The 12,601-nt window shown below is 40.7% G+C and overlaps 1 protein-coding gene across 1 annotated transcript; it reads left to right on the top strand.

Annotated features, from left to right (window-relative positions):
* Window positions 1-3,949: 3,949 nt before the first annotated feature.
* Window positions 3,950-11,711, top strand: LOC308081883 (uncharacterized protein; the record flags this gene model as incomplete). Its single annotated transcript, XM_080423501.1, has 2 exons — window positions 3,950-4,475; window positions 10,479-11,711. The coding sequence occupies 2 exons, from the start codon at window positions 3,950-3,952 to the stop codon at window positions 11,345-11,347; spliced, it is 1,395 nt and encodes a 464-aa protein (XP_080279627.1). The 3' UTR covers window positions 11,348-11,711.
* Between the last annotated feature and the right edge of the window lie 890 nt (window positions 11,712-12,601).

Here is a 12,601-nt window from a genome sequence, read left to right as displayed (position 1 = left end):
TATGTATGTATGTATGTATGTATGTATGTGTATGTATATGTATGTATGTATGTATGTATGTATGTATGTATGTATGTATGTATGTATGTATGTATGTATATGTGTATGTATGTATGTATGTATGTATGTATGTATGTATGTATGTATGTATGTATGTATGTATGTATGTATGTATGTATGTATGTATGTATGTATCAATTACTGTCACTAAGGTCTTCTCTTTCACAGAGCAAAGCACCAGTTAACAGAATTATTTGCACATCAAAAGTCCAATCTGACCAGATCGGTTGATTCTCTGTCAGATTCTATGTCAGCCATAATAAAATATATTGAACTAAACCATTTAAACTAAACATCGTGATCTAAAAGACATGCTCAGTCATGTCAGATATTAAACAATTATTTTAATTATTAGTTTTTTTTCTTATAATTCAACAAGTCAGTAGTTACTGACTATATGTACACACCAAAGGACCATAGAACCTCTTGCATAACTTCCTACACTGTGTGGGGTGACTCCCGCTTTTTAACCCTGGTGCCCATGTTTTGGAAGTGATAGTATAAAATACTATATCATCTTCACCTAAAGCAATCGCTTTAACTACATTAAACATGTTCTAAAATTATTTCCTGAATAAAACCCATAAACCCTAAAATAGGCAATAAGATGTAGGCTAATTTCTATATACATAATAATGCTGTCTGTGACAAACCTCTCCATCCAGTGCAAACACCCACACCAGACACTCATCGGACGGAACCATCTTGATCACTTGACTACAGAGATAATATGTACCGATTTGCATGATGTTTGGACATAATATGTTGGAGTAATATAAAAAAGAAAAGTGGTGCAAAAATCTGCCTCCTGGTGGCGCTGTAATAGGGCAATGTTAAAAGGGTGGCATTTGTTCCTCAACGAAGTGCGAATGTGTGTGCAAAGTTTCACCGCAATCGGACGCTGGGTTCATGATTTGCGGCATTTTGTTCAAAACGGGCCACTCCTGCAAAGTTTAGATGTCAATCTTAGCCAATCAGCATGGAATATGAGAAATCAAAGAGATCCGTCTTGATCACATGACTATAGAGATCATGTGTACCGATTTGCGTGAAATTTGGATAAAATCTGAAGGCTTAATATCAAAAAAATTATTTTACTTTAGACGGCCTCCTGGGGGCGCTATAAATGCAAATGTGAAAAATGCAGGGCAAAGGTTTTTCCTTGGCCTCTAGAGAGTGTGCAAACAAAGTTTTACACAGATCGGTGCAGTTATTGGTAAAAACACGAATCGGCCTGTTATAGCGCCACCATGAGGCAGATTTGAAAAATGTTAAGTGGCATTTCCTCCTCGTTCTAATGGGAATGTGCGTGTCAAATTTCATGGAAATTGCAAGCTGCGTTCATGATTTGAGGCATTTTGTTCAAAACGGACCAATCCTGCAAACTTTGGAGGCCAACCTTAACCAATGAGGATGGAATCTGGGAAATCAGACAGATCCGGGTTGATCACATGACTATAGAGATACTGTGTACCGATTTGTATGACGTTTGGACCAAATCTGTAGGAGTACAGTAAATAAATGTGTTTTGCAAAAAGCAGCCTCCTGGTGGCGCTATAACAGGCCCATGTGAAAATTTTGGGGCAGAGGTTCTGAATTGACATCCAGGGAGTGTGTGTGCACAGTTTCGCTGCAATAAAGCCAACGGTGCCAGAGATTAGCTGCGGACAGACGGACACACACACGGACGGACGGACGGACGGACGGACAGGGTGCAAAACATACTCTCTCGCCATGCCTTTCGGCCTGGCGGAGACAATGATGTGTGTTAGACAATTAATAACATATTACATGGAGACTTGAGTGATAGGTAGTTTATAATAGAGGGGGGTTAATAATGGCACAATGTACACAATGCATTCACCCCTCATGACCCCCCCATAAACCCCCAAATATCAAATTTCTAAGGAATGCTTTTGTTTTATGAAACAAAAGAAGTTATGACCTTTAAACAATAGAAATGACCTTATGAATAGGTGACCTTTGACCCCATACAACAATACCCCTGCATCTACAGTACTACTTGGGCCTTTTCTGTTGCTGCCCCCACACACTGGAACAATCTCCCATTAAAGGGATATTTCACTTTCAAAAAAACTTTGTCTACTCAGGCTTCTGTGAGCCCCCCAGACAGTTTTTAAGTTGCTTGATTCAGTATTTAGATATTTGATATTCATTTTATCAGACACGCCCCCTTCCTATACAAACCCATTATATCTGATTGATGTCATAACCCAATGTTTTTTTTATGTCAAACTCTGATGTTATTTAGCCATTGAATTTAAGTTGGGCTCTAACGTTGGATACAAGTTGTATTTTAGTTGAAAATGAAAGTTTGACGTCAAAACCCAACGTTGGTTTGATGTCAAGCTCTGATGTTATTTAGACATTGAATTAACGTTGTGATCTAACATTGGATGACGGTTATGGGTTAGTTGAAAATGAAAGTTTGATTGACGTCATAACCCAACGTTGTTTTGACGTCAAACTCTGATGTTAGTTAGACATTGAATTAATGTTGGCCTCTAACGTTGGATGACTGTTGTGGGGTAGTTGAAAATGAAAGTTTGATTGATGTCATAACCCAACGTTGGTTTGACATCAAATTCTAATGTTAGTTAGACATTGAATTAATGTTGGTCTCTAACGTTGGATGACGGTTGTGGGTTAGTTGAAAATGAAAGTTTGATTGACGTCATAAGCCAACGTTGGATTGACGTCAAACTCTGATGTTAGTTAGACATTGAATTAATGTTGGCCTCTAACGTTGGATGACTGTTGTGGGGTAGTTGAAAATGAAAGTTTGACTGACGTCATAACCCAACGTTGGTTTGACGTCAAATTCTGATGTTAGTTAGACATTGAATTAATGTTGGCATCTAACGTTGGATGACGGTTGTGGGGTAGTTGAAAATGAAAGTTTGATTGACGTCATAACCCAACGTTGGTTTGACGTCAAATTCTGATGTTATTTAGACATTGAATTAATGTTGGCCTCTAACGTTGGATGACTGTTTGGATCCAACGTTGGAGTCCAACCAAAATCCAAGGTCTAAATAACATCAGAGGTTGACGTCAAACCAACGTTGGGTAATGACGTCAATCAAACTTTCATTTTCAACTAACTCACAACAGTCATCCAACGTTAGAGGCCAACGTTGATCTAACGTCATATTGACGTCCTGTGCCAGCTGGGTATAACTTCAAACTCCATTTTTAACATGTTAGATTCATAAAAAACACCCGTCCTTGGTTCTGGTGACTCACCCTGCCCTCCTAATACGCGTGTTTTTTCGATAACTTTTTTCATTTTCTCACAGAAGCCTGAGTAGACGTTAAAATGACCCAAAGTTTTTTTGAAAGTGAAATATCCCTTTAAGTCCAGCTCCACCATTGAAAAGTTTTAATCCACCCTAAAAACTCACCTCTTCTCCATTGCTTTTAGCTCAGTCTGAAGGGAACCTTACTTTGATCATTGAATGTATTTTTTGTGTTTAAATTGCATTGCTTTTTATGTTCTTTTTAATTATGCTGTATTTGTTTCTTTTACTATTCTACTATTCTTTTACTATATAAAGCCAAGCTTTATTTCCATATTCCGACTTCCTGTCAAGTAATTTTGATCGTAGTTAATCTACAACTATGTTGTATTTTATGAGGTCTGTATGAGGTTAGTTTGAATGGAAAGCACCTTGTCAACTTTTTAAATGTGCTATACAAATAATAAGATTTATAAAGACTTATCTTGAAAAAAACCTTGTGGCAGGAAACCATATATCTAAGCTGTCGCAGTTTCATTTCCTCTTTACTGGCACACGCCCTTATTAGGCATACGGCAGCTGTACTGTAACTGCAACTTGTATTATACTTCAAGCCTTGGTTTGGGATCATGTCTCTCTACGGCATGAAGATTAACTGTAATAATAACCGAAAACGGATGTTCATCTTCATACTCTTCCTTGTTACTGCCAGCATCATCATCACCATCACCATCAGAATATTCCAGGAGACGCACAGACCCATCCCGACCCCACATCTGGTCCGAACCCTGTATCCGTGCCGTACCGCTGCCCAGAGCATCACCCCTCTGAATAACACCAAGCACCTGCTGGTTTCGGCCTACATGGATCGCAGGGTGAAAGGCTGGGATGTACGCATCATTGGCATATTCAGGAGAGATTCAATCGTACCCCTTCACTGTGCTTTCTGTTGTAACGGCACCTTTTTCATGCACAGCGGCACTCCGGCTAGCTTTGTACACCACGAGGACAACAGTTTTGGTTTTCCCTTTGAGACTATGGATGTCATGTGTCGGATCCCTGCAGGGTGCAAAGCGACCCACGTCACCCTGTCCATTCATCCGGACAGCATGGAAGCACTGCACGAAGCACAGCAGCAGATCTTTCTCCCGATAGGTAACTGACTTTTATTTCACTATGTTCTCTCAATGACCTGAAGAATATGTACAGGGCAAGGTTCGAGCCAGCAAATGCAGTGTGCAGTCTTTATTCTTTTTCATTATACTTTGTTTGTCTAAGCACCTGGACTAACGGATGTGCGTGCACTATCTTCTTCATCAAGTGTTCCGGTTTGCCTTAGTTATCATTATTAGGAAATTTGCCCATGTAATAGGGTGTGTCTGCTCACTAATACATAAGTTACAAATCAGTATATCAGTTCATATGAGTTTGGTTCCTCAATTGTTGTTTGTCAAACTTTTTGGACTGACCTCAGTCCAAAAACCTCTAGCTGACCTTTAGTCAAGTTATCTCCCATCATCACTCTAAACTAAGGGTAATGTTTCAACCAAACTGAATGCATTTCAGTTTTTGTCCTTTGTTAACATAAGACAATCAGTCAGGAATTAATTCCACATTTCTATTATAATAAACAATTCATTCCAATCCAATCCAATCCACTTTCAAAGTTTCAAAGTTTTCAAAGTTTAGTTTAGTTTATTTCGATCCACATCAACATAATCACAAAACATAACACACTGTAATTCACTACTTCATTCTGTTAGATCGAAAAGGCATAGGCAGAAGCTCATAGCTTATTTATGCCTATCCTTCATACATATTGTTTTAAGTTATTCAAAGTTACAAAGTTCATATTGTATGACCACTCAAAAATGATCCGCATTTACATTCAAAACTACTTAATTAGTTTGTATTAATCAAACAAAAAATATTTTTCAATATTTACATTCATGAGTTCTTACCCACACCATCACATATATGTGAAAGTGTGTGTAATATACACCCGAATGCGCGCATATACCCATATACGCACATTCAAATACACTTTCCGTATACAGACGTCAATACTGCCACATCCTCAATCCAGCAATTTACTAGTTGTGTTATATATATTTATATACTTATATATGCATATTAACATGTACAAACCGAGCAAGCGACACTCCCTAATCCTTATATATTCTACACAATGTAATTTATATATACAGTACACATACACACACATACACACATATATATATATATATATACACACATACATACATATACACATATATATATACATATATACATACGTACATATACATACACATGTACATACATACATACATACATACACACCCATATAATTGTCTCCGCCAGGCCGAAAGGCATGGCGAGAGTATGTTTTACCCCCTGTCCGTCCGTGTGTCCGTCCGTCATTCTGTCATTTTGTGTACAGCTAATCTCTGGCACCGTTGGCTTGATCGCAGAGAAACTGTGCACACACACTCCCTGGATGCCAGAGCAGAACCTCTGCCCCAAATTTTTCACATGGGCCCGTTATAGCGCCACCAGGAGGCCGCTTTTTGCAAAACACATTTTTTGACAGTACTCCTACAGATTTTATCCAAACATCACGCAATTCAGTACACAGTATCTCTATAGTCATGTGATCAACACGGATCTGTCCAATTTTCCATATTCTATCCTGATTGGCTAAGGTTGGCTTCCAAAGTTTGCAGGATTGCTCCGTTTTCAACAAAATGCCTCAAATCATGAACGCAGCTTGCGATTTCCGTGAGATTTCACACGCACATTCCCACTAGGCCGAGGAATAAATGCCACTTGAAATGTTTCAAATCAGCCACATGGTGGCGCTATAAAAGGACGATTTGTGTTTTGAACTATAGCTGCACCGATCTGCGTGAAACTTTGCACGCATACTCCCTAGAGGCCAAGGGAAAACATCTGCCCTACTTTTTTCACATTTGCCTTTTGTAGCGCCACCAGGAGGCCGACTTATGTAAAACAAATGTTTTGATTTAATCCTTCAGAATTTATCCAAATTTCACGCAAAGCGGTACACATGATCTCTATAGTCATGTGATCAAGATGGATCTGTTTAATTTTTCATATTCCATCCTGATTGGCTAACATTGACATCTAAAGTTTGCAGGAGTGGCCCGTTTTGAACAAATGCCACAAATCATGAACGCAGCGTCCGATTGCGGTGACACTTTGCACGCACATTCGCACTACGTTGAAGAACAAATAACACTCTTTTATCATTGCCCTATTATAGCGCCACCAGGAGGCCGATTTTTGTAACACTTTTCTTTTTTATATTACTCCTACAAATGTTGTCCAATCATGCAAATCGGTACCCATTATCTCTATAGTCAAGTGATCAAGATGGTTCTGTCCGATTTTTCATATTCCATCCTGATTGGCAAATTCTGAACATTGCTGCCCCACAATAACCTACCTGACCTGGCGGAGACCTGTGCTCCGAGGAGCACTTTTTCTAGTTAGAATCTGTTTCACCCCATACACTAAAATTCTATACTGTACAATTACTGTGTTTTCCATAAATCCCTCAATTATCATTTCTATATTTATCCAAAAGAATCTGCTTGAACTGTTTTTTAAATTGTATTATATTTTTACACTGTTGGACATCCTCCGGTAAACCATTCCATAACTTTACTCCACAGGTATGCACATGCTCTTCAGGGTGGTGCGAGCACCAAGATGTTTCAAATTCAATTTATTTCTCAGTTCATACCTCCCCTCCCTATCCTTGAACAGTTTCTGAATATTTCCCGGCAATAATTTGTTTCTTGCCTTATAAATAATTTGCGCAGTTTTAAATTGTACTAGGTCCCTAAACTTAAATGTTTTAGACCTGAAGAACAATGCGTTTGTATGTTCATAATGACCTACCTTATGTACTATTCTTATTGCTCTTTTCTGGATTATACATAATGGTTGAAGGTTGCTTTGATAAGTGTTTCCCCACACCTCCACACAATAGGTCAGATTGTAGGCCAGTGTAGGCCAGTGCATACGCGATATGACGAACCCCCCCCCGACAGATTCAAGCGGAGAGCAGAATCTGTTCTTGAGAGATTAGAGACGCTCTAACATGGGGTGGAAGCTCCAAAATGGGTGAAATTTTAATGGCATACATTTTGTAAAGCTTGTAAAAAAAAAAGAAGCTCCAATTTAACACTAATGGTGTGTATCGGTAAACATAACCTCACACAACTCCCCACACACACACACACACACACACACACATTGTAAACCATCTGAAATCGCAGAGCACCCCGCACCCATCACTCGCGCCCCCTATACCCCTCCACCCCCTTGCTACCATCAGCTATGCAAGCAGGTGTGTAACTGATGACAAATAGGAGAATGATAACGGTTGCTCCCGATCTGATCAACCGGAGGCAAGTCTACGCCCACACACACACAACACAAATACAGATATACCAAGTCCAACTGAAATTTTACTTTTTATAACTACACTATTTTTTGGCTTTAAAGCGAGCCCACATTGTTTCTTCAAGGAACAATATTTCTAGTTACAGTCAAGATCCTCTTTCTTGATCCATCCATGGCCCAGTACTTTCCCCATATGAGTGTGTCTCTGTCTCACCAAAAGGAGAAGATTATGTGCTTGTGGTTGAAAACAACTGCTTACAAGATAAGGTCTTGTAGGTCTGGCAGACACTCTGCCAGTAAGGCAGACCAAGTTGACAGGAACTTAGCTAGCTTTCTCAACTGTCTGTTGGGGCGCGCCCAGCACGGCCCTCCACCACCACAGATGACAAAAGAGGATAAACTGCGTCTGACCTGAAATGACAGGGAAGTCACAGCTGACGCCTTGGGGAGAGGGGAGTCACGTGGGCAGGCAACACCAGCTCACTCCCCTCCCACAAGACCCCCAAAAATGACCCTCTCAGACCGTAGAATTCTCCTCGACCTCAGATTAGCCTAACGCCTAGCCCTGTGTCATGCTCGGTTGGACACGTCCTTTTCCTGTCTTGTGGAGCGATCGTGCATCGTGAAACAAACCAGGGGGTTATTACATTCCATTTGATACAATATAGCTTTTGGTATATTGTAAAATAAATATGCCGTTGATTTAGGCTAATTCTAATTCAATTGTTTCCATCTTTCTTAACCTGGGTAATAGGATATCTGAACAATAACGCTTCACTTGTCTCAAAACTGAATGGGGGTGTTGGTGTACTCACAAATGCAGATTCAACAATTCACACGCATGATTGTTATTTACAAAGGATATTTTATGATAAATGCACACACAAGTATAATTATTTTCTTTTCCAAAAGTCACAAATTAATGATTTGTGTTTGCAAATTGCAAAACACATTTGTAAATCATGGAATTTTTGTGCATCATGGTATTGGATTCACAAATAATAAGGCCCTGCATGCTACACAGGTTACAGGTTAAACTGCATGCTACACAGGTTACAGGTTAAACTGCATGCTACACAGGTTACAGGTTAAACTGCATGCTACACAGGTTACAGGTTAAACTGCATGCTACACAGGTTACAGGTTAAACTGCATGCTACACAGGTTACAGGTTAAACTGCATGCTACACAGGGACCAGGGAGTCACTCGTAACGTTGCCAAAGACATTATTGCTGATGCTGAATTGTCAGATGTCATGAAAGCTGTGAAGAACACACTGCTCCACTTCACCATTCTGATTTTTTTTTTTTTTAACTTTATAATTTTTATCCCACGATTTTGTAACCCATATTTTTTCACCCAGTGCCAACTGCCAGCCTAGGGAGAGCCCAAGCTGAAGCTCATGCCTCCTTCAATGCATGAGGAGCAAGCAGGCCGCTTCTTATCACCCGACAGGGGGGAGATTCCCTGGTTAGACGTAGCGCGTGGAAGGAACACGTTATTCCAACCAGTTCCTTTCCCCTCCATCAGGCGCCCTGGCTGACCAGGGGGAGGCAGTATAGTGACCAGGATTACTGCATGTTTTTGTGAGGGTATTAACTACCCTAGGAGACACGGGGAGAACATGCAAACTCCACACAGAAAGGCCCTTTCGCCAACCCCACCTAGGGTATGGGCACTGATGACGCGGAGGAGAGAACACGCCCCCAGCGCCCACAGCGTCCCCGGCGGGAATTGAACCCAGGACCTTCTAGCTGTGAGGCGACAGCGCTACCGACTGCGCCACCGTGCCCCTTAACCCCCTAACCATTCTGAGGTTTGATGGCTTTCACACAGAACAGTGTTATCTGGCATGTTGAAGTTATGTGTCTAGTCAGGAGTTTTTACTTAACCAAAACTGCACAGAGCTGGCAGACAATTTCAATGTCGATGTCTGGCTTGTGAGCTGAACAGAATTGTCAAGTTCTATGCAAGGCCACAATATACGTGCCATTTACGTTTCTGTATGACAGAATGGAAAGCATTCTAAAAAAAATAAGAATATACGGTATGGAGTCCCTGCTTCATCTCTCTAAGCTAAGGGGTCCTTGGCCCAAAAAACGTTGAAGACCCCTAATCTACATAAAAGCAGAAATACGTCATCCAGGCACGCAAACCTATCCATATATCCACCAGTTTTTTTTGTTCTTGTGTCAACTCAAAACAAAACACTGTAATGGCAGCAGCAGGAGAAGAATGAACTTGAGTCTGATCAGCAGCTGAATCAGCCTGACAAACCGCCATGAACACCCCGTGGCCTTATCAGACAAAAAACAAAGCATGCATTTTCAAATGTCTACTGTGTTTTGTTTACCGAAGACAAACTACATCGCTTACAAGTTTCTATAAATTCATTGTGAAAACATTACAGCAATGCATTATATATATACTGTATGTATGTATGTGTGTGTATATATATATATATATATATATATATATATATATATATATATATAGAAAATAAATGTACTTTAACTTTTATTGCACTCAAGTATTTTTTTTAAGTATGTACTTTTGAATACTTAGTACTAGTATATTTAAAAGCAATTACTTTTGTACTTTTACTCAAGTAACATTTTGACAGAGCTACTTTAGATAGATAGAACTTGCACAAAAACGAATTTCACCCACTTTTTTTTACTTCTGTAATCCTGTGATGTGACAATAATTCTGATTCTAATTCATAGGTAACCAGGAGAGCAGCGGGACGGAGGAGATAAAGCCCCAGTTTAACTTCACAGTCTGCATCTCCACCCTGTACGGAGACTACAACAACGTGCTTCAGTTCACACAGGCGTTAGAGATGTACAGGCTGCTCGGCGTGGGCAGGGTGGTGGTCTACAACACCAGCTGTGGTCCAGATCTCGACCGCTTGCTACACAGTTACAGCCAGGAGGGTTTGGTAGAGATGGTTCCCTGGCCTATAGAAAAGCATCTCAAACCATCGCGGCAGGGATGGAATTATCTAGCGGGTGAAGGGGATCTGCACTACTTTGGCCAGCTGACCACACTCAACGAGTGCATATACAGATACATGGACCGCTCTCGCTATGTCTTGTTGCATGACATAGACGAGATTATAGTACCGTACCATGAACACAGCCTAATGGCTCTGATGGACCGGCTCCAACAGCAGGAACCAAAGGCAGGGGTGTTCAATTTTCAGACTCATTTATATCCAAGTTTCCACTTTGAGCCCAGTGGGAAGTTCCACCTGCCCCAGTGGGAGGGGGTGCCAGGAACAAATATTCTGGAGCACATCTACAGGGAAGATCAGGTAAGTTCTGACCTCTACCGCTACAAGATGATAGTTCAGCCAAGGATGGTGGAGCAGACATCGGTGCACGCGGTGCTCAAGAACTTCGGGAGTACGTTCTTGGTCCCTCCGGATGTGAGTCGGGTCATTCACATCCGCAATCAAACGCATACCGGCCAAAAGAGCAAAGAGGAGCTGCACGTTGACACCAGGCTGTGGGACTTTCATGAAAAGCTGATCCCCAGTGTGGACAAGGCCCTAGCAAGAATAGGGATGCTGAGGACAAAAGCATTGAGATGATAGAGCATGGGATGCAGCTGCACAGACAGAACACATACAGCAAACAATCTTAGATTAGCTTGTCTGCTTCTCCGTGTGCTGCTACCTTGTCGTGGTGGGGAGGCTTGCGTGCCTCTGTGACTCTGAGAAGGCTATACCTTCTCATACCCCCAGCAGGTTCAACCAAGCCGGGCAGGTTTCTATAGGGTAGAGGCTGGACGAAAAGTAGCAACTGGCCCTTCAGGTTGGAAAATATGTGATAGCATTGCAGCGGTGGTTTCTGTGTGCTAATATCACTCCATTCATAACCCCATACCAAGGCACACTTTTCAAAATTATTGATAGAACCGAATGAGGCATTGTTAAAATTAGCAACTCTAGAAATGTCATCGGTTACTGGCAATATATATTGTTGCCACTGCCAGTAACAAGATGTAGGCCTACTTCTGCTTTCATGAAAGATGTATGTAGATGAATATGAATGTATTTGTGTATATATATATATATATGTATATACATATGTATATAGGATATATATTTTGATACTGTATATAATTGAAGAGTATGTTTTTTTTATAAGAGTAGTATAATGTGAAGCACATAAGTCAGCTAGTAAGTAATTATTTAACTCACAGATATAAAAGGGGTGGGAGTTTATAAGTTTTACTTCTTCTCATTCCTTTTTGGATATGTTTCGATCACTTTCTCTATTTTCTTTTCTCTTGTTTCTTTTTTGCTATATTTTAATCTGATATTCATTTTAAAGTTTTTCTTTGTGATTTCGAAAGTGAAAAAAGTTTTTATTAACATATTCGAAATAAACATGACTAAACTAAAGCTAAATTAAAGATGTTAAGGCCAGTCCAACTCCACACCAATGCAACTCGTCGCAACTTGTGAATAATAGTTGCATGTAGTACTAGTTGCAAGGGGTTGCAAGTATTGCAGTTGCAACCAGTTGCGGTGCAAATCTGTTACGGCCAGCCATATTTGTCTCCGCCAGGCCGAAAGGCATGGCGAGAGAGTATGTTTTCGCCCCTGTCCGTCCGTCCGTGTGTCCGTGTGTCCGTCCGTCCGTCCGTGTGTCCTGTCTGTGTGTTAGCACCAAATCTCCGGCACCGTTGGCCTGGTCGCTGCGAAACTGTGCACACACACTCCCTGGATGCCAATTCAGAACCTCTGCCTAAAATTTTTCACATGGGCCTGTTATAGCGCCACCAGGAGGCCAATTTGTGCAAAACAATTTTTTTCCCATTACTCCTACAGTTTTTAACC

This window comes from Gymnoscopelus braueri (genome assembly GCF_963280865.1).
Source record: "Gymnoscopelus braueri genome assembly, chromosome: 3".
In the NCBI taxonomy this organism is placed as follows: domain Eukaryota; kingdom Metazoa; phylum Chordata; class Actinopteri; order Myctophiformes; family Myctophidae; genus Gymnoscopelus; species Gymnoscopelus braueri.
This window is presented reverse-complemented; position numbering and strand designations above follow the sequence as displayed.